The sequence below is a fragment of the Lagopus leucura genome, unplaced genomic scaffold (assembly GCF_019238085.1).
Source record: "Lagopus leucura isolate 7727_CA_CO unplaced genomic scaffold, USGS_WTPT01 Super-Scaffold_1, whole genome shotgun sequence".
Lineage (NCBI taxonomy): Eukaryota > Metazoa > Chordata > Aves > Galliformes > Phasianidae > Lagopus > Lagopus leucura.
The window spans coordinates 2,177,496-2,199,756 of NW_024962250.1; the positions used below are offsets into that span (position 1 = coordinate 2,177,496).

Below are 22,261 nucleotides of genomic sequence, written 5' to 3' on the forward strand. Positions count from 1 at the left end.
TAGAGGTCCTCACCTGTCTGAAAGGAGGTGCTTGAGGTAGTTTGGCATCTTAAAAATAAGTCCTTGACCTTTGAAAGAGGTGCAGGTACAGCTGTAGCAACCTCCTTCTGCCGTAAGCCTTCACACACAGTGATTTTCATCCCACAGCGTTTCAGAATGAACTTCGGGGTGGTACACAGCCGGTGAACAGAGATGGTGTTGCTGCCCGACCCTGCACCTCTCACCTATTTGTTGCCAGCTCTGTAGCGACTGAAACTAAACGGGGACGGCACTCACTCAGAGCTGGAGGATCAGTAAATGCTCACCATGGCCGATTGGCGGTAAAAGGAAGGGAGTGAGAGCTCGCACTGGAATTAATGCAGACTTCTGCAGTTCAGCGTGCCTAGCTCTCTCTCTCTTGGACAAATCACAGAGGAAGAAACATTCAGGGCTCATTCTTCTCAGTTGCAGCAGCAAAGAGCAGCGCAAAGCAGAGCGGGGCAGGTGCTCTCTGGTGCAAAGAGCAGCTGAGAGAAGCAGCAGCTCACAGACCCTCACAATTTCTGTATTACCATTACGGTGTCAAAACTCTTATTTAAAGGAATCATGGAAGAGCTCTCAGCAGGCAAGCCATTGCTCCATAAACAATTATATTCCCTTCTCCTTCCTTCATTTTGTTCACTGCTGTAGTATTAGCAAAAAAATAACGTCTTGAACTTTTGCAAGTTTGTCCTCCTCCAGAACTGTCACCTAAAAAACTGTCACCTAAAAACACATCTGATTTTTCATATTTAATTCAGATTTTTTGTTGCCATACAGTTTGTAAGCCGAGCACCTCTTTGGCAGTGGGAGATAGACAAACAACATAAAGTAATTCACTTTGGTTGTAGCCCTTAAATTAAAGGGCTTAAACTAAGCCCTTAACTAAAACCTGGTCGTATTGCCAGTGAAAATAAGGAAAGTGCAAAAGCATTCAGTTCTTCCGCCCCGGAAGGCAAAAAGGAATTACGTGAAACCAAATGCCCACTCAGCAATAATTTGCAGATTCAAAAGTGGATGGGAAGTACAGAGCACAGAGAAACCGAAGAAGATTTCACAGCATTGGAGAAATGGGAGTTGGAAATAGACTTGTCAGCTTCCAGGAGCCATGGTCATGCCATAGGTTTGGCAGAAAGTGACTTCAGGATCCACATCTTTGGTGAGGGTGCTCAATTCTTTCATCAGATCTTCACATCCAACTGTTGCTGTGACCTGGTTTGGGCAAGGTTCTACAAATTCCAGAGTGTTATCTGTGATGGGAGGCACTCCTCTGTCTGCATTCCTCAACTTTTTCATCTTCCATTCTCATTCATAACTGAAGAGGGGAAACTGATTTAGTGAGAGAGAAGTGGTTAAGAACCATGAGGGGATCAAAGTCTCTCCACTGGACAACATGCCCAACAGGAGATTGTCATCTCATGCTTTAATGTCAGAAAGTCCAGAAAGGAAAAGCCTCTGCTCAGCGTGACACCTGGACATAATTCTTTACCTTGCTGCACTTCAGGTGAGTTATTTTGCCACAGAAGTATGTGAGCAGATGGAAACCAGAACCTGTGCTGAGGTTTTTAGAGATCCTTGAAATAATCCATGTGGAAAAATGTTTTGAGAAGTGTGTTTCAGGTTTTTTCCATTCAGAATATAAGGTGGGAGAGAACTCTCTGAGTACATTTCATTGCAGTGGTTCATGTACAACAGTAGAATCACTGGGTGTATGCAGAAAAGAAGGTCCTTGTTATTTATGCAGTAATTGAATTGTGTGCTGATGCTGCCTTTCAGCATGCATGAAGAGCCTCAGTGAGAGTCGCATGGAAACAGACAAGGGCAATAGAGAGCCCCTAGGGTGTGACACAGATAGAAGAAGAAGGAATTTAAACGTGGGTATGTATGTTAAAAAAACAAACAAACCATGGTTTATTTAAACATGTAAAGTACTTTGGAGGGAAAAAGATTACATTGTACTATGGCAATAGAGATAGCACATACCTTAACAAGCTCATCCAACATAATGAATTCAGGCTACTCTTTGCAGCCTCCTACTCCTGACAGTCAGACTGACCTTTGGGAGAGGCTTGCCAGTGACTTCTCTAGGGGACTCCAAACTACAGATTAATTTCAATCACAATTTGCTGTCCTGTATCTGTACATCAGACTCGGGAGCAGGATATCACCCTCCCACCAGGGGAGACAGGTGAAAAATGGCAAAACTTCCCATGCACTACGACATTTAGTCATGAATTGAGAGTAGCCTGATGGAGTGTCTGATCCAGGGTGATTACCAGGGTGTCTGCCTTAACCTTATCCCAGGTGTGGTTCATCACTGGGATAAAAAACCTAAAGCAGAACAGACTGTGAGAAATATCATGTTAATTATAAAATGCCATTTCCAGACACAGCTTTTTATTTCAGGTTCTTTTCAATCCAGTCTTTGAAAGGAATCACTTTGGTGTAACCACTGTAGAGTTCTAGGCTGCAAGTTTTATCATAACCCCAACTCACTAATCCCATCAGGTGCCACCTTAGCTCAGGAGATGCTTTTCCTGGTAAAGTTATGGCTGCAATCCCACCAGTCTCAGCAGGGCAGATATTCGAGAAGGCTGTGTGGTCCTGTTTAGCACAGAACATGCTGTCAGTGATGCTGACCTGTATCCCATTATCCTCATACTGTTGCTCACACAACAGTGAGTCCACCATCTGAACAGCTCCCATGCGGATTGTGTCATTCTTGTATCCAGGATCTTTAATATCAGCCAGTACCTTCCAGCCAGTAACTGTTATTTTTAAGTCTTCTGTGGATGAAGTCAAGTCATGAGAAGATGCCAAGCAAATGGGTTGAACACGACTGCTGATTCTGGCTTTGTCCAAAAGTTTTATGACAGCTATGTCAGAATCAAGTAATATGGGGTCATAATTGGGGTGCACTATGATGGCAGAAATCTGGGGAGGAAACAGAACAGGAAGAATTATAGCATTAATAGCAGTGGCAAATTAGCAGCACTATTTCCATACTTTTACATTGTAGTTTGCATTCCTCACCTCTCCTCTCCACTCTCAAAGAGTTATTTTATCTTAGATCTTGCTCAAATGAGAGTCATAGAATCCTTAGAGTTGGAAGAAACCTCTGAAGGCCATCTAGTCCAAACATGGAACATGCAAATAGGTCAAGCATATTCTGTTAAGAGCATGTTTGGTGGCTTGGTTTTCAAGCCAGTTTTTGCTGCTGGAAAATCCTCCTAATGGAATACAGTCAAAGACATTTCCAGCACAATGGGGAGTTAATGGCCAGTTCCTGTGCAACCTACAGTAGGGAACCTGTTTTAGCAGGGGGGTTGGACTTAATGATCTCCAGAGGTCTCTTCCAACACCTGTAGTTCTGTGATTCTGTGATTCAGTAATAAAGTGCTGGGGCCAAATATTTAATGGCAGCTACTTTTATGAAACACTAGAAGGAAGAAGATGATTCCTGATAAGAAATATTGTCTTAAAAATAATGTAATTAGGAAGGTCTGAAAAAGCTGGGATTAGAGAATGAAAAGGACAATAAAAGGGAAGGATGAGAAACAAATTAACAATGATTTCATGGATAAAATCAATTAATTACTCCCCACTCTAGAAAAAGAAACACAGTCTTGCTGTATTTCTTCTCATTTTGATTTCTACCTCTCTAGCTTTACTTGAAATAACAAACCACTCTGGCAAGCTTGAGGTGCTATTTTTGGAATTGAATTCAGATACAAAATTCTTTCGAGTTTAAAGATAGACAGATAACCTTGGGACAGAGGTATGAGATATTTTATTGGTGTCAAAGCCACGATCTAGAGCACAAGTGTTTCTTTCATAAATTATGCTGATCGCTTTTGACAGTAACTGACATCTCTTCTTTTTTTTTCTGGCAATATCACTCAAGATGTCATGGCCCAAGGAATCTGAGTTATTTTCTTAGTGATCTATGTTAGGAGGGAAGTATGCTAGTTGAACAGTGTCAGGGGAACTTTATGCACTGCAGCATGTCCCCTTCTTGTGCCATGACAGTTCTGTCAATTGATTCTCTAGATGCACATCTCAGAGAACAGCACGTAAAACAGCGCATTGCCCAAAGGTTAATGTTTTTCTCCCCGTACAAGATGAACGTGATCAGCATCTGTCAGTGCTCAGCGTTTTCTGCTCCCAGCAGACTTACTCACCCTCAGGTTCTGGATGGTCTTTTCATCCCTGTCATCATCTCTGTAGAATTTCCCCAGAACCACCTTGAGCTCTGCTGTCTTGAGCACGATGGTCTTGCCCAGGTCAGTGACACAGTGAGCTGCCACCACTACGGTGCGCTCGTTCACCAGAGCCCCGCTGCAGATGAGGATCCAAGCTCCTTTTTTGAGACTGTTCTCCTTCACCCCGTTGGCCGTCCGATAGATTGCTGCTTGCCATGGCCACCTGGTAGAGGTTACAGCCTTCTGAAGAGTGATATTTTCTGCTTTTCCACAGACTGAGGAAACATGAAACAAAACAAGAATTCCCCATCAAAGAATCCAAATGTCACTCTCAGTTTTTGCTTAGGATGTACTAGAATGAACCAACCAGCAACCATCAGCATTAGAGACAGCTTTCTAAGTCTCCATCTCCAACCTGCAAGATTTTATATAGCATAAAAAAAAAAACCTCTTTTTTTTTTTTCTTGTTATTCTCTGAATTCCTGGCTGAAGTAGGAATGCAGAATTAGCACTTGAGTAAGTGAATTTTAAAGATAACTTTATCAAACTGCACTCTAATGAGAAAACAACATAAAGAAATAGAGAGAACACCCTTGATTCTTGCTTATAATAAAAGCCAGCAGTGAACTAAAACTATTCCAGGCAGTCACAGAGTAGTTGTGCTGCTCTAGAACCAGGCTTATTGTAGCTGAGTTCAAGCTTATGAGAGTAGACTTGTCTTGCAGCAAAATTTTGATCAATCAATACCTATCCAAAGCAAAAGCTGTGCCCTGTCCTAGGAATATGTCACTATGGGTCAGACCTGGGGTAAATTTTCCTGCATTTGGGAATGTTTGCTTACACTTTGCAATATCAACCCTTCCTTAGCAGACTAAGTTAAGGGAAGAGCCTCTTTAAATGCAGGCCCTGCATTCCATTTCTTAAAGCTTGATATAAGCAGTGTACCAAAGCAGAGATGAAAGAAAAATCATACTTGCAATAATAATACAGGAAAAGTGATAGAAGGAGCACATTTTCAAATCACGAGAGAACCACATTCCACCTTTGCTTGATGAAAAAATAGAAAAATTGATGGCAAATTACACTGCCAAAAGCTTCATCCCTTTGCCATCACCTACAGAAGTTCTACTGGTGCGCAAAAAGAGCTGTCTATCCTCTAAGCTTTACTGCTGCTATCTCCCACCTGCAAGCATGCACAGTCTACACCGTTGGGATTCCCTAATTATCTAAGATGAATACACAGCTTGTTGTCCCATCCGCCAAGAGACGTGTGCATTGTTTTCCCCCGGAGACTCACTTGGAATACACACAGGGGCCCTTCCACTCCATTTTCCTGTCTTCAGACAAGTCCTCCTGCTGCTACCCAGGCGGCGGTAGAAAGGAGAAATGCATTCATACTGAAGCTGAGTGTGCAGATGCTGGTACCCTGGGGGCAGGTCTCCGAACGGCAGTGCTGGCTTCTTGGTTGGGTAGATTTCAAGCTTTTGCTTGCTGAATGCAGATGAGTAAAGCTGATGCAAAGGTGTTTCCCTGTTTCAGTGAACAAAGAACAAGGTCATAATAAAAACATGATAAAAGCGATTGTTTCCACAGCTTCATCACTAGCTGTGTTAAGTATCATTTAAAAGCCTGAGCAGTTTGTGAAAGAGTGAGGCAAAATATCTTTCCAACATAGTTTAGCAATATTCCCATTTACAATCCAGCTATTTTATTTCTATATGTGCATTTGTTTATGACTTGTAATATGTTTATAACTTGTATAACTGCTTTATAACTACTTGTATCTCTTTTTTTTTTTCTTTTTTCATTTTACAGTTTCTGGATTATATCCAGTTGCCTCTGAATGTGGAATAGTTTTTTTTACAAAAGGTCTGAAATACTCTGGTTTTAAACAGAGAAGTTGGTGTTACCATAATTAATTCTCACTAGAGAGGAGTTAGGCACATCTTTTCTCTAGTGAACATTTTAATAGGCAGTATTAGGAATCGATTCAGATTAAATCATGTTGATAAAGTTGCTTGACTTAGCAATTAACCGAGATAATTACCTCACCACAGAGATTTCATAATTGCAATAATCAGTAAGCTTCCATTTTGAAATTGTACTGATTAGCTGAGACACGACATATAATTAAAGAAATAAATAGATGCATCAGCCTGGATATGGACCATAAGCTTGACGACAGTAATACTTTAATCTTCATCACTTAGGACATATGCCTTGCTCTAACGGTTAAAAGCATATTTGTACACAAAAACTTATTTGCATCTGAAAAATTAAGCAATAAATTAATTTCCCTTGCTATTTCCAAAATTGCCTGAGTTGAGAAAAAGCCATAAGAATGCTTTTTCACATGGAAATTCCATTTTTGGTCCAAGAGAGACTGTCGTATAGAATTTGTGAGTAGGCAGCACTGAGGGGAAGAAAAGCCATTAGGAACTAGAGCAACCACAAGCTTCTTGTACTTTGGAAGAAGGATGAGAGCTGCTGTGGTAACCCTAAGTCTGCCTGGTTCCATTTCCATCTGTTGTGACCCTGCAACGTTGCATTATCCACACTTGGCCTTATGTATGAAGTGTAGAACATACATCAAGGCATAAAACCAGTTCACATACATGAGATGCCATCATGATGCCATGCAGATGGGAGAATGGGTGCACTCTGATACAGCTTGCATTAATATCAGAAACGTCTACAATAAAAAGACCTGTGTTCAAAAGTGAGTCAAGAAATTCGAAGAAGAAAAATCTTTTGATGGCTCTGAGAGCCTCCTGATGCTGCCTCTCTTCAACTCATACCATATAGACAGCTGGAAATTGGGGACTATTTGGGGGAAGTGCATGCTTGCCTTGTTGCTAAAGTTTTATTCAGGCATCTGCTACTGGGTCCAATCTTTCTTTTCCTTCCTCTCTTCCTACCTTGCTTCCTCCTCTTCCCTGTGCTCATCCCAAAGCTAGCTGTATCAGTATCAACTCTGCTACCTTGCTTTGGGTGATGGAATGTAAGGCAGTCAGATTACATTGCCCTTTCTCTCCTTGAGTTCTCCCCATTCATTTCTTCTCTAAGGTGACACATTTTCATAGTTTAAAACACATTACTAGCTGGAGGGAACTGTTCCTCAGACTGTTCTTGTAGTCTGTTACAAGCTTGCAAGCCTAGTTCTGGCATGGTCACACACTTATAACGGTGCTTTTCTTTCTGGCTGCCTCCTGCAGCTTGCCATTCTGTGCTCAATCAGACCTCCCTTCCCAGCAGCTCTCATTGCTCGGTTGTCAGTGGAGTTCACAGAGCACTTCACAGGACTGGTTGCTCAATCAGGCTAAGACTCATAGGGTGAAAAGGAGGGAAAAGCAATCACATTTTTCTTAAAACTATAGTTGAGGTGCTGTGTTCTCACCTTGACTGAACCTGCATCGGCAGCACTTTCTGTCTCACCAGGTCAGAGATTTTTGGCTCTCTGCAGGCTAGAAAAAATATAATGTTTCACAGTATTTTTCCATATTCACAGCTCAAACGTTATGGCTTGTACTCATTTCCACCCCTTCCTCTCACTAACAAGAGGGGACTGGATTAAGAAAAGAGGCAGCAAGTTACATGCATTAAAATAAGGCTAAGCCCTAAAATGTAAAGCTTTAGTAAAATGCTGTCCCACAGGTCTCTATGGATCTATCCCGCTTACAAACACAGGAGCAAATCAACAACTTCTGCACTAGGCATTGTCAGCTAAGGAAGATTTGTTTGCCAGTATGTCTGAAGGCCAGAGTTACACCACCACAGCTGGCGGTTATGAACCTGAACAAACTTTTGCAATAATGGAATTATAGAAAAAATGTTTCACTTTCATCTGTAGAGCCACACAGAGCTAATGCCAGTGAGTCAGTGCATGAGAAAGGCTGCAAGATATTGCAGACATTGAAAACCCTGTTTGCATGTGCTCCATTAGGGAGGAGCTGGGGATTCAGAATCTGGGGATGACCAGAGAGTTACCTGAATATGCCTGCATATGCAAAAAAGTAATAGAAGCACAACTGAGGATTTCTAATTTTGGATATTCCGTTCATTTGCTTTAAGACTAGAGTAAAATATTCAGCTCTATCACTTCAGATAACTCTGCTGGGATTTCCTTCTTGCTGCACAGAGCAGAGTCTTGCAGAATGTATCTCATCTGTATGTTTAAGCATTCATTTCTGTGGGATTTAACAAAATCTTGCTCTTTGTGGTTAATGTATATGTTAACCTTTATGTCATTATCAAAGTTAACATCAATAAAGAAGCTGTCCACAAACTGAGATGATTATGTGCTTCAGGGAGAGAGTATTTCCATCTAAAATAACGGAATAAAGCAAATTCCCCAGGGGACAGATATATTTCCTTATATTATCATTACTTGAGTTAACAAAAAAATAAAAAAATCCATTAGAATATGTTTCCAAAGATGCTTTGGGAAAATGAATTTGGCAGCTCCCCAGCCCAAATCCCTTCATCCATTCAGGGTTCCAGACATGCTTATAGTAGCCCCAGGTCAACAGCATAATTCCCTTTCTAGCAAAGTATTTGAAGATGTGTTTCAATGTTTCTGATGAACACAGATGGTTTAAGCACATTCCCAAGCGATTTTCTAAACCAGACGTTCAAGGTTGCAATCTACAGTCTTGGTCTTATGAACTTTTACACTAAGGACTTGTCCCATTGACTTAAAGGGGTCGTTAGAGGAGAGCTGTTTCTTATCACATGAACTCTGATGAGGCAGTTATTTCTTTCTGCTTCCATTCCCTGCTGATCTTTGATAATGATCTTACACAAATTTCATCCTATAAAGAGTGTATTAAGGGTCTAGGGGAATATTCCTCTCCACCTTTAAAGATGGAAGCATCTGCTGGAATAACTGGCATCTTCCCTGGCTGAGTTTAGCAGCCAGTAAGAGCTGGCAAACTACCAATCTCAGTATCAGGTGTCAGAAAGTTTATTCTTAGGAAAAAGTGATTCTCTGGCCAGTGTAAAATACACAGAAGAAAATCTAGTAAAAAAAAAAAAAAATAGCAGCTTTTATGAGTTGTTGTAAAAAAAAAAAGATTATAAACTACCTTTAATACAGATTGGCTGTTTCCCTGACCATTCTCCATTGTCTTGGCAGGTCCTCTGTTCGTTCCCACTAAGAACATAGGAGTTGTTACAAAAGAAAGCAATGACTGTGCCAATTTTTGCATAGCGTCCATTCAAGAGCCCAGTGTCTTCCACTACTCTTCTGTAGCCATTGAGTGGGCCACCAGGATCTGAGCAGCTTTTCTCATCTAGAACTAACAGCAGGGGGAAAAACAGTAACCATTTTATGAAGTTGACAGCATTATTTTCACCCATCAGATCGCTTGACGTTTCATTCAGATGTTGCAGTACAACACATGCTTCATTAAAGACGCCTCTCTATGACCCATCTGTCCCATATGACCCATCAGTCTTTGAAGAAAATCAAACATTAAAGAAGCAATGATAATACAGATGAGTGTTAATGATACACATTTTGTCTTTGTTGAAAGCGTGAGATTCTCAAATCCTTTAAGTCTTTAAAACTCGGCTGATAGTTCTGAAGGAGAAACTTGACTTTACATGATGTTAACATCCCGTTGTCATTAACAGGACTAATTCAGGGACATAAAAGTACACACTTAAGCAATTTGCACAAAACAAGCCCTTGGCATCCTTTTCCCATTTCTATACTTTCAGTACTCCACTGGTCTTGGATAATAAAGCTAGACTACTGAATTTTGCTTTTAAGTTTGGTTGCAATTTGGTCTCTTAGAGAGATCCCAATAATCCAGGAAAATAAAGGAATTTAAAGAGAACACATGTATATTTGTACTGATACTAAAAGTTTAATGTGCAAATTCATAGGCATACTGCATATAAAACCTCTTTTACTTCCTCCTTCCCGATATTTCCCCCTTCTTTTTATTTGCTTTTTTTGTTTATTTTTCTCACAATAAATTTAAATTTCAGGCCTAAATCTAGATGACAGCATTCCCTTTGTGATGCCTCACTTCAGAAAAGCACCAGTGCATAACGAAACACTCAAGTATTTATTTAAATCTGTGTAATCAGCACAGCAGTAGTGTACAGGTATGGCCCTGACCTGTTCCTGCATCCTCACGTTTTCAGAGCCCAGCTCAACAAAGCATGTAAGCATGTAGTGAACTGTGGCAGTACAAGGTTCTATGAGGGGCATCTTCTCTTACTATGGAGCAGATAATTCAAATAAATGATATTTTTCAGCACTTTAACACTGGAATTTAGTATATGCTGAAGGTTATATATGTACTTAAATACTTTTCTACAAGTCGTACTGAAAAAAAACAGGGATAGCTGGACTAAGCTCCCTTTCTAAGCTGGGAGAAAGGGAAAAGCCAAGCCTCATGTCAGGGGGAAGTTTAGATGTCAGGGGGCAGTTTTTTACTGAGAGAGTGGTGAGGCGCTGGCACAGGCTGCCCAGAGAGGTTGTGGATGCCCCGTCCCCGGAGGTGTTTAAGGCCAGGTTGGATGGGGCCCTGGGCAAGCTGATCTAGTACTTGATCTAGTGACTGGCCTGTGGTGGGGGGTTGGAACTTGATGATCCTTGAGGTCTCTTCCAACCCAAGCCTTTCTACAATTCTATGATTGTGTGATTCTATGATGCTACAATTCTCATCTCCTTTTCATCTGGATCTGTCTTTCTCCTGTGTACCTCACAAGCTATGTGAACTATAGCTGACTTGTAACTCGACAGAGACTAAAGACTGCAGGGATACACCCACAGTACAATGCTTTATTTGCAAGCCAGTTTCTGTACTGATACCTAGCCTATAGGCATCTTGTGATGAGCAGAGAATAGGTTTCCAGATGTACCTAAGCCAATGAAAGCCTTCTCTTATTTCACTAACTTGAATCATAATTCTCTTCTGCCATCAGCTCAAGGTTATGATTTTTCTGATGGACTAAAAATAATGAGAAAATATCTGGGAAGGAGAGACCCAAATCATAGCAGCAACACTTCAGTAACAGCCAAGTCTAAAGACAGATGTTTCACTAGATCTTTAGCTAGAGACATCATGCAGCAGGAACCTACTGCATTTATTGCAATAGGAGGTGTTCTTTTTAGGTAGAAGAATGCCTTTGCTTGTTTGTCGAATGAACTTATATACAGCTGTTTCACAACACTCACACAACACTCTCCACAAAATTTGCATTGCTTGCCACTGCACACTTGTGAAAGTGCTATTCAAATTGATATGAAGTGTTCTGGAATATGGAAATAAAATTGTGCAATATGAAACAGCTGAACTAAAATTAATCTCTTTGGAAGTGAAGAAGGGAGTTGGGATTTCACAGATGGATCAATATGAATGGTAGATCTGCCATAGGCATGTGAACTTGCACAGCAAGAATGAACAGAAGTTTCTCTTTTAATAGTTTTTGCTTAGGATAGGAATGCTGTTGACATAAGAGTCTATTCTTCATGCAATAAGCCCCAATTACTCCACAGAGAGCACCACACTTCTGCAGAGAAGATAGCAAAGGTACCCTCATTTGATTTTGGTTCTAGAAATTTTTGTTTGTGTGTAAGGAGGATACATGCTTTTGAGGAGATTATTTTTCAGTTGGTTGATTGACCTTTTTATTAGCAAGTCTTAAGGGCTTGGGCTTCAGCAGAGTGAAATAAGAATTCTTATGCTTCTTAAAGGTGGGATGACATAGAACATCATGCTAAACCATAGATCTACCAAGTTTCAAGTGAGATTTGCATATTCTAGCTTAATGTGAATACCATGTCTGAAACATTTGATAGGAATCAAAACTTAAAGTGACCTTACCACATTCGGGATGATGTGTTGACCAAATCCCATCGAGCTGACAGTAGGCAACACGGCTGCCTTTTAAACTGTAACCTGCGTTGCACTTGAAGTAAACCTGGGCCCCGTATTTAAAGTCATCTCCTTCCACAATACCATGAGCGGGAGCACCTGGAGTCCTACACATCACCACTGACAGTTCAGATATTTCAAAAAAATCCACTTTATTACAAAAACAGGACTGTGTTAGGATGATTCTTTAGAACATAGAAAAACCAATTAAAATGGGCAGGAGTAAAAATTGCAAGACAAAATTACAAAAGTTTCAGAGAGTTGTTTAAACCTCAGTTCTACACACACTTACGTATACGTAACTCTTCAAAACATCCCTAGACCCATTCAGTTCAAATGATCACATGCATAAGTGTGTGTTGTACTGTTACAGCTTTCATTAGCTTAAAATACTGTCCTTCCTCCTAAGGAGAGACTTTGAATTAAGTACCATGCGTGTTCAACAGAAAACTTAGGTTCTTAAAAGCCTTGTATTGAAATTCTTTCAAATTTTCAAATTCTTCTTTTCAAGTTTATATATTTCTTGAAATAACCTCACTGAAATAGAAAAGCATTGTTATTTGTACAGATCAAACATTATCATAATGACATTTAAAAGGTACCTTGATATTTACCAAACTGTGATATTTATCCTTTCCACAGGGTTGCTCTATTGGGAAGATACCAAAAGACAATGGGGTATTTATCTTCTGCAAGCAAATACTAAAAATCCTAAATAAGATTTCTCTGAGAACATCTGGTTAGCCATACTAAATCAGTCTGAAGCTCCATCCAGCACAGAATTCTGCCTTCAATGGCAGCAAATAGCAGATTTGTAAAAATAATATAAAAACAGAGCAAGCATAGGGAATGCTTTCCTGACATAATCTAGGAGCATTTAGCAATTCAAGGCTCAAAATCCAGTGGTATCTTTGGCATAACATATGCTGGGGACTTTTTGAATGTTAATCTGTGTTTTCCAAAGTCAGCTACATACTTGGTGTCATATGCTGTGGCAATGAGTCCTGCAGAGTAAGCGTAGAGTGAAAAATGCACTGCCTTCATAAGTTTGGTTTTCAGCTTGCCACCTGATAACTTCATTTGATGCTCTATTTTCTCCATTATCAGAGACAAAGAACGCCCTTCTCCAAGTCACTTTTCAGTACCAATTTTCTGCATTAATGGAGAAATAAAAAATTAAATGTAGGAAATACAGGTTCCAATGTATACACAGTTGCCCATCTCTTTGAGTGTCTCTGACTTTGCCTGGCCATTCATTGTGGAAAATTGCAGAAGAAGGGATTCTGTGCAAGATGTAGCTGTGCATATGGGTTTTTTACCCAGGAGCTGCATCTCTCTATTGAAGATACATAGATGAATGCTACCAAGATCATCTCTGCTTTATGTTTTTAGAATTTGACTTCTTGTTGTGTTTTGCCTTGTAGCTACTGGATCTGGACACACAAAGAATGTCGCTTACAGCCAAATTGTGACCTTTACATTTGCAGAGGAAAAACTTTTCTAAGGCCTCAGGCCTGTAATCGTTACTCAGAACACACATGACTGCATCTATTTATAATGGAGCATGGACTATTCAATTATTCACACACAGAAGAGATTCTTGAGTGAGTAACTGCTCTAAAGCAGTAGTACTCCCAAGAACAAGGCGTCATAGAAACTCCTCTCATTTTACGGATTACTACAGACATCAAACAATGATTTAGCAGAATCATTTGTGCACTACTAAGCACAAGCCTTGGAAAGAAAAACTGTCTAATGTGTAAGCATTAGAGAGGGGCTCTGACTCACTACTCCAAATCAAAACACATCCAGTTAAAGGAGCTCCACATTTTTTCTTAATGAGTGATCTGCATCAGTATCATCTTCTGCATAATGACAAAAAATCAACAAAATTCATTCCTAGCACGTGATATTTTTCATATGAAATATATCCACTCAAATATATGTGTATACACAGGCACATACATAAATGAAAGGGAAACAATAGGAGTATAGATTTTAAACCCTCAGAAAGCTTTTCATTCCAGTCATGATCTTTGTATTCCCAGTCACTTCTTCATATCTGTCTCTGGACATCAATTCATTGCACCACATTTCTATTTCTCTTTTTCAGCATAAAGTCACACTCAGCTTGTCAAATGAAAAAAAGATTATTAGAAACATCTGTACGCCCCTTGGAGTACTCCTTTTTATCAGAAATACAGGTTTTGTGTCTATTCTAGTACAGCTCTGCCAAACAATTATTTGGTGCTTTTGTGTTCTACGTCCATCCTGGAAAAAACTTACCCAAGCTACACTTACTTTTAACCCAGAAATGGAGAATATTTGTTCTTGTTCTGTCTCCTAAGTGATTAAGATATTCTGTTTCTAGCCCTTGTGATTTGCTCTGCTTGCCAGACTTTCTTTAGAGTTTCTCTGTGCCAACGTTACCCAGCTGGAACAACTCTGGTTTTACTTATGAGATAAATTCAGCTTTTTGTGCACAGATGCATTTAGGAACTATGGCCTAGAGTAGAGGAGATGGAGGCAGAAGGTCATGAGATCTAATATAGCTTAAAAACTGCGGTCATGGGTAAGTTGCTTCATTTGCTGCATGTATCAAAAGAGAGCACCCCTTTCCTCACAAGGACTTTATAAGCATTAGTTGATATCCACTCGTGTCACATAGTCACTGTGAGTGACTATGATTCTCTGATTGCAAAACAGCCAAGCATTATTAACAGACATGGTGCTGCTGTTGCCCATGCCTCTATCTGCTGGTTGTCTGTTTTCGTAACACAGGATTGCCTGTGGTCTGTCCCAATCTGTGAACTGCCACTGAAGGCACAGGTAATTGCTTTGTGTTCTATTTAGATAGTTATTCAAGCTCATTCTTTCTCTCTATGAGTTTAACACGGTTTTGAATCCTGAGATGTTCCCTGCATCTCTATACCACAGCTGAGCTGCATTTTCAGCGGTATTATCTGGCCTGAAACTCACACACAGTTGCTCTAGCATCTGCCTGTGCTGTTTTGAATTTGAGCTCTATAGCTTTCTTCCCCCTTCAGTTTGGCTGAAAAATTACTCTACCAGATGGTAATGGACAATCAAGTATGAAGGAGGTTTCATGAAAAGTCTGCCAAAAAATGTCTGAGTAACTCAGAAAGTGTGTCTAAGCTGATCCCATTCTTTATGACATAGTGCCATCACACCTATACAGCTGTGGGGTCTTTATTTCTAGAACTGTGGGAAAAAAAAATTGAGAAAATTCAGGGGAAGGTAAAATTAAAGTCAAAAATTAACTTGAGAAGAGATTAGGAGCTAAAAATGATCACTCCGGTCATGCAAAACTAAAAATTGCAATAGACTAAGAGCTGAGACCAGGAAGGATGCAGCAAAACATCTAAAGGGTCTGAAGGAAAACAAAGAGGTATGTTTAGACAGGATAAAATTAAGAACAGAATTATTAAGAAAAACTCTATAAAAGCCTGCTTGATAAGTGCTCGAATGGCATAGTAAAATGTCAATAGAAATGATGTATCTCAGCATTTGAAAACAGAAAATCCAGCTAGAAAAAAAAAATGGAATAGATTTTGGAGAGAAAAAGCTGGTAGTACCAAACCCACTGTGAGCTCAGAGACTTTTTTAATTTTAATTTTTCTATGCATTGTTACACAGTGTTGTTCCTCAAAAGTTCCATAACTGATCCATATGGGCATACAGACAACCCTTGTCACTTTGATGTTGTTCTATGGTAACTGTTGAGTCACAGCCTGAACAACTGATTGAGCACCTGGGGAAAGGACCCGGTCAGCCCTGGGAGCACAGGTGAAGGCAATTCAGCTGTGTGACAGGAAGGGATGGAGCCTGGCTGCACCTCTCTTAGACCTCATTTAAGGGCTGGCTGCCACTGGGGAAGGATCTCTGGTTGGAGATCCCTCTTCTGTGGAGCTCCTGTTGTGAGCCTAGCTCTTTGGAGATTGGTGAGTACTTCTTTGTAACACCTTTTTACTGTGCTTGTCCCTTTGTTTTTACATCTCCTGTATCACTGTTACATCATGTTGATTTTTCTGATCGTTACAGAGTATGAGACAACTAGTAGCCTGATAGAGCTCTGTACCATTCATAAGAAAGTAAAGTAGAAAGGTGTAAAACTTAGTGGATAGAGACAGCTTTGGCAGAAATGCTGAACCATGACAACTGCTGTTAGGAGAATAAAAAGCAGAACTGCCTCAAGTGTCTATGTGGCAGCTCACAGATTCAGTAACATTCATTATCCTCCTTGTCTCTTACTTTATGTCATAGAAAACAGAAAAAACTTTCTGTCCCAAATGAGATATAAAAATGGTTCCGTGTTTCATAGATAACTTTCTGCATTCTGAGAAGAACTAGGCTAGAGGAATGGAAAGTTCTTGAATTTTTAAGCAAATGTTCCATTATTAATAAAAACAGCGCAAATTCCTCTTCCCTTTCAATTATGAGTAGGAGACATTCCTCAGATCTGAATTATCTGCCATTTAGAAATAGTTTTCATACTCATTTCATCACCAGTGAGATAAATTAGATGATCTCTAAGGCTACATTGTTCTCTCTTCAGTGTCCTTCAAGTATTGCCTGATAGAACTATCATTTGCTCTTGTCCCAGGATCCTTTCACTAAATGAAAACCATTTTTCCTGCAGCCTTTCTCTCACCCACTTCCTCATTAAATAATATATACCCCCTCACATAAATCATACATCATCTCTAAATTTTGCACATCCTATTCAATAAAAGATTGCATACCTGAAATAAATCTTATTTCTCCTTGCTGTTACTAATGCAAGGTTTACATCTCCATTTTCTTTCTCCCTGGAAGACTGGGTGAAAGAGCTAGTAATTTTATGGGTTAGAGGATTTTTTTTTTAATGCTGCTGCTAAATACATTGATTTTTGTTGCATATTCCCAAGTCAGAGTTCAGATTTCAGGCTGATATATGCTAATGTATATAGCACATTTTATTTTCTAGTGGTTTGGGGGAAAAAGAATTCTATTTACTTGTAGTATTGCATTCATATAAGGTGTGCTGGCAGGCTCAATGGAGGCTGAACTCTGAAAACGGCCACATCTCTGCACTTGGTGATGAACTGGAGAGTATAGCATCTTGGTTCCCTGCCATATGTCTTCTGCTGCAAGGCAGCTACAGACCTGCTCTGGGACACACAATGCCATCATTGTAGACAAAACCAGACTAGTAACTGGCAGAGAAAGCCTGAACAGTGTTTGGTATTTTGTCAGGAGAAAGCCTAACTACCATTCTTTTCTCCTGGGAATGGAATCACGACCCAGCATGCTGATAAAGGCCACAGCTGCCCTGTAGCCAGAGGAGAGTTACGCAGGGAACCTTAGCATTAGGATTTTGGATACTGAGATCTAGGGATTCCTGGCTCCACAGCAGTACGGCTGGTGAGGAGCACTTGAGTTGGAGATCATGGCATCCCTAGAAATCACAGCCCCAGGATGTTGTTCCTGGAGGGACTATAACACACAGAGGCTGAAATTAGAAGTTATTTTTTTCCCCTCTGATTAAATATATATTTTTTTTTAATTTCCAGCAGAAAACATAGATTACTTTGAGAAGTAAATTTACAAATACAAAACCATTCTAATATTCATTCAGGTCATGAAATTTTACGGTTTCTGCCTGTGGGCAGCCCTGCTGACATCAATAGTGATGACTCCTGTCAGGTTCAGGTTTTTTGTTGTTTTTTTGGCCTAAAAGTCTCTGATTTGAGCAAAATCTTTTCCTTGGTTTAACTTTTGTCATGAGAGCAAGTCTGCCTACCTATGAGTATCATTGTATAGCTGTTCATGACGTTTATAGTCTTTGTATTTCTGAATTTTAAATGTCTGCATTTCACTGAGGAAGATGTAGCGCAGAAATACGTGATTTAGCAGAAGGCAAACAGTGAGTGAGTGGCAGAGCTAGGAGAAGAGCTGTGATTTCCTGATATTGCTACTAAATTTGCCAGTAAACTGACCCAGCTTTGTGCAGAAATCATCGTTAAATAACTATACCATTGCATAATGCTACACACTGCTCTCAGCAGTGCTGTTTTGCACTGAGGTGATGGAGCCAATGTGGGAGCACTTGGCTCTGTACTGTACACAAAGCACTGAAGTTATGGGGAATCACCTGCAAGCAGCCTAGCAGTTTCTGTGGGGTAGCAGGATGCCCTTTGCACATCAGAGCATTGCCCTCAGTCTTTTAGGGAATTTCTTTCTGTTTGGCCACCTACCGAATCAACAGGGCTGTTCCCCTTTAGTATTTCTGTAATTAGTCTGTTTTAAATCTTTTACTTTGCAATGCCCTGTGCATAAGGAGCTTTTCAGAATTCAGACTTAGAAAATCTGTCATTTTCACTCATGGCTTATTTTTTAGTCTAGGCTCTTGAGCTCTGGGTTCACCACAAATCTCTGACACCATTTATCCCTACACTTATCCCTTCTGACCCCAGTGCACACCCACATGTGAGGATGCCCCAGGTTCTCACAGGGTTTGCTGCCAGAGAAGATCTGATGTGGGCGAGGATTCAGATGGCTCTTCTCAGACATCATCCCTCTGCAGCTTGGCATAGGAGTCTAGAGATGGCTAATGCCTAACACATAAGCCCACAGGTACTAACTTTAGCCAAAAGCATAAGGATGCTGGCTGTCAAAATGTTAGTGGAACAGCTGTATCCTCATAGGGAGGGAATGAGATGAGGGAATTCTGGAGGCTGCGGCTCAGACTGCTCAGGAGAATTCCTATTTTATTTCTCCTCATAAGCAGTCAGCAGGACTTTTAGTCAAGTAGATGACTTTGGCAGTGGGTTTGATGAAATGGCCACCTCTGTGTGTCATGTCACACTGCAAGGAGAGAACCTGCCTCCACATTCATGCTTTAGGAGTCCCAACCTCCTGTTCTACTCCTTTCTGACTTCAAAGCTGGGCTGCAGGCTGGGATCATGGGCACTGTAGGCCTGTTTATGGCTGTATTGGGTACCTGAGGTCCTGGAGCAGGATGCTGGGTGCTGCCACCATAATTCTTGGGGCAGAAAGGTGCTGTTGCTGGTGGGTAATTCCATGCAGGCTTTGTGCCAAGTGACTGACATGAGAAACCTGCTCTGACTAGCACCACACAGAGCAAGCAATGTCAGTTGTGGTGGGAATGCCCTTCTCTCTGTGATGCTGCTGACACCCTTCTGGAGCTGTAATCATTTCAGCTTTGTTCCTACACAGAGCTCCATACACAGAGAGAGTGAGAGCCTGGCACCTTCTTATGCTCTCAAGGTCAACTCTTAGCTCCAGCTCTTCTGAATAAATGGTAACAGACACTCAAGGGATCTTCCATAAGGACATTTCCTTTTTTTTCACCACCTTCTTAAAGCTCCCACCTCTCCCACACCGGAGATCATTGCTGAGTAGGAAGCCCCACATTGACAAGCAGCTCAACTGTTCTCTAGATTCTGGCAAGAGCTGGATGTGAATGACAGCAGACAAGGCTTGAGGCCATCAGCTTTGCTTTGTGACAGTCATTCTTCCCCACAGCAGGAGTAGTCTGCTGGGAGCTGAACTGCTTTGGAGGACAGGTGGTCTTGGTCAGGACTCTGAAGGAAAAGCTTCATGGGGGCAGTGTGTGTACACAGGTCATGCCTGAACAGGCTGGTGATATCTGGTTTGCCTGCCTGTCTTTGTCTTGCCTCAGCACTTGCTTTTTAGCGCTGGCAGGCTCTGGGTTTCAGGTGAAAGAAGTCTACAAGCAGGAATTAGGAGGTGATCAAGGAAAGTGAAGATGCATAAAGCTTGAGTTGAAAATTTGTGTTTTTTGTTTTGTTTTTTTTTTAAGCAAGATTCTCAAAGCAGAGAAAAAAAATACTTGCAAACACTGTAGCAGATGCTGTACAGGAAGGGGCAAGGGCACTGTGATAGGAAAGAGTTCACAGTGGTAGCAGTGTGTTTTGGAAAAGGTAAAGTCTTAGACTTCGGAGAAAAGCCCTGAACACCTAAAACTGCATGTCTAGGCAGCACTGCTCTACCCCTGCCATGCTTATCACTAGACTTCTCACTGGCTGGGTGAGACTTTATGCAGAAGCCCGTTACCACCAGCCTCTACCCCATCACAGGCACTTTAGCAAGTCAGGCTCAGGTAATAACAGCCAACTTCACAAAGGTGCCCATGTCAGAACGATTTCAGTAACTATGAGAGCTAACAAGGGTTTAAATGTCTTTGAGGAACCAGCATTCAGTAATAAATAAAAGCACTGGATGAGTAATGTGGATTCTTCCCCAAAAATGCCCCTGTGTTGCTTTAGTTGTCATTCAGCTTGCTAGGCAGCAAGAATTTTGGATTAACTGTCTCTGCCCTTCCTCTTGTGTTTCAAAACAGAGAAAACTATCTGCCTACCACTATGGCTCTTGTAATAGCACATTCTCTCAGTTCCATGCCCAGCTTCAGCCACATCTCGTGCAGAAATACTGAGATGACAATTTACCACAATGATTATTGATCCTGAAAGCTCAAAATCTCCTCTCACTTTTGTTTTTATTCCGGTCTTGACATTAATCCTGGAAGTGTCAAAGTAAATCATAACAAGAGCAGCTCATTAGCCAACTCCAAGTACTAGAGATGGTAGATTTCCAGTCCTACTTTCTGGGCCTCCTCACTTTTGCAGCAGTTCCACCAGCTAGGAATAATTGCACACAACTATGACATAATCCCTACTGAAACTCAAATCTTTTCATTCCCTTCCAGCCAATTGGAACTTACCCCTGATGTTTTCCAGCTCCCTGCTTCCGTGAATGAGACAGTATCCATGTGAAAGTATGCTTGGATCACCCACTGTGATTTATTCATCCAGAGGCAATTTGGAGGTTGTTCCTTACAATTAGCCACTTGATCTTTATCAACATTGTTCACAGCCCTTAGAAATTTGTGTTTCTGGATACAACCTTTCCGGTACTCGGATGGCCTATTTAATTATACAACTGGACTTGTGTGTGCATGGGATACTGGAGCAAGGACTGAGCAAGTCCTAATGATCTTCAGAATACACTTTCTATATAGGAATTCTTGCTGATAATGGAGAATAAGTTCCCCTGTGTGTCTTTTGGAAAACGTAGTGATATCATACTGCAGGGGAGAACACCATCTGCTCATAGGGAAGATTGTAGGGCCCCAAAGAAGCTGATACACTCATTATACTGAATTACAAAGGAGAGTAAATCATCTTAAGGTGTTTCATTTTGGAGATGTCAGCTCTCCAGCTAAGCAGGGACAAGCCTAGGCAATGCTGGATGAGAACGACATTCTAAAGAAATTCATGTTGCTTTGAAACTGTCTTTGTGAACATGCATTAGCTATAACAGGAAAACAACATTTCATGGTGTAGATTCACTCTGTTGTAGCTGACAGCATAGTGCATTCAGCATTTTGCGGGGATCTAAGCTGGATTTCAGTCAGAAAAGACCTGGTGTTGCCTGTTTAAGAGAAAGAGATCAAAATTCTGTAGTGTTCAGATGAGGGTGTAGGGAAAAGGAAAATGAAAGGAATTAAAAAGCAGGAGAGTACTAAAGCAGTACAAGGGGAATTTGATTGGCTATGAAAAGCAGTTGCTGAGCTCTTGAAGTGTACAAAGAGGAGTATGGGAGCCATAAGAAAGAGCAAGGGAGATACCATTTGTGTCATCATTCCTACCACCTGGGGCCATCCTGCTTCAGTAGTGTTTTGTATCAGCTGCAAACAGCGTGCAAGGCAGTGGAATCACGCCCATGAGTGCAACAAAGGGAAGCATGTGAGGTACCTGTCTCAAATGTTTGAGTGTAAAATTCTCCAGGAGGAACAAAACCTTTCAATGAACTTCGGGGGTGGGGGAAAAAGAGTGTAACTGTCAGTATTTCTGCATGCTGATTATTCCAGCAAGCTTTCAAAGTGGTTTTAAGGTTACTCCAGTGCAGTGCAATACCATGCAATCTGTACATTTGCAGCTAAGAAGCTATGAGCTGTGGATCCGTTGTCTTCAGAGAGAACAAGGAGCAGTTAGAGGCAGAGAGCTCAAATCCGTCATCTACTCTAGGTGTAATTTCTTCAGGCTCCAAGGAAATCAAAAGACACACGCCTTCCCCCTCAGCTAGAGGCAGAAAATATCTCCA

General features: G+C 40.9%; 1 protein-coding gene across 2 annotated transcripts in view; it reads right to left on the reverse strand.

Moving 5' to 3' along the window:
• Positions 1-1,896: 1,896 nt before the first annotated feature.
• PAMR1 (peptidase domain containing associated with muscle regeneration 1) overlaps positions 1,897-22,261 on the reverse strand; it is a 54,016-nt gene continuing 33,651 nt past the window's right edge. The window contains exons 7-12 of one of the 2 annotated variants that reach the window (XM_042864580.1): positions 12,062-12,232; positions 9,305-9,517; positions 7,618-7,684; positions 5,518-5,750; positions 4,200-4,495; positions 1,897-2,952 (exon numbers count right to left, since the gene is read on the reverse strand). In XM_042864580.1, the coding sequence (XP_042720514.1) occupies positions 2,416-2,952; positions 4,200-4,495; positions 5,518-5,750; positions 7,618-7,684; positions 9,305-9,517; positions 12,062-12,232 (1,517 nt within the window). In that variant the 3' untranslated portion in view covers positions 1,897-2,415. Of the gene's footprint in view, positions 2,953-4,199; positions 4,496-5,517; positions 5,751-7,617; positions 7,685-9,304; positions 9,518-12,061; positions 12,263-22,261 lie in introns of both variants that reach the window. The other variant, XM_042864588.1, reaches the window with a different exon arrangement.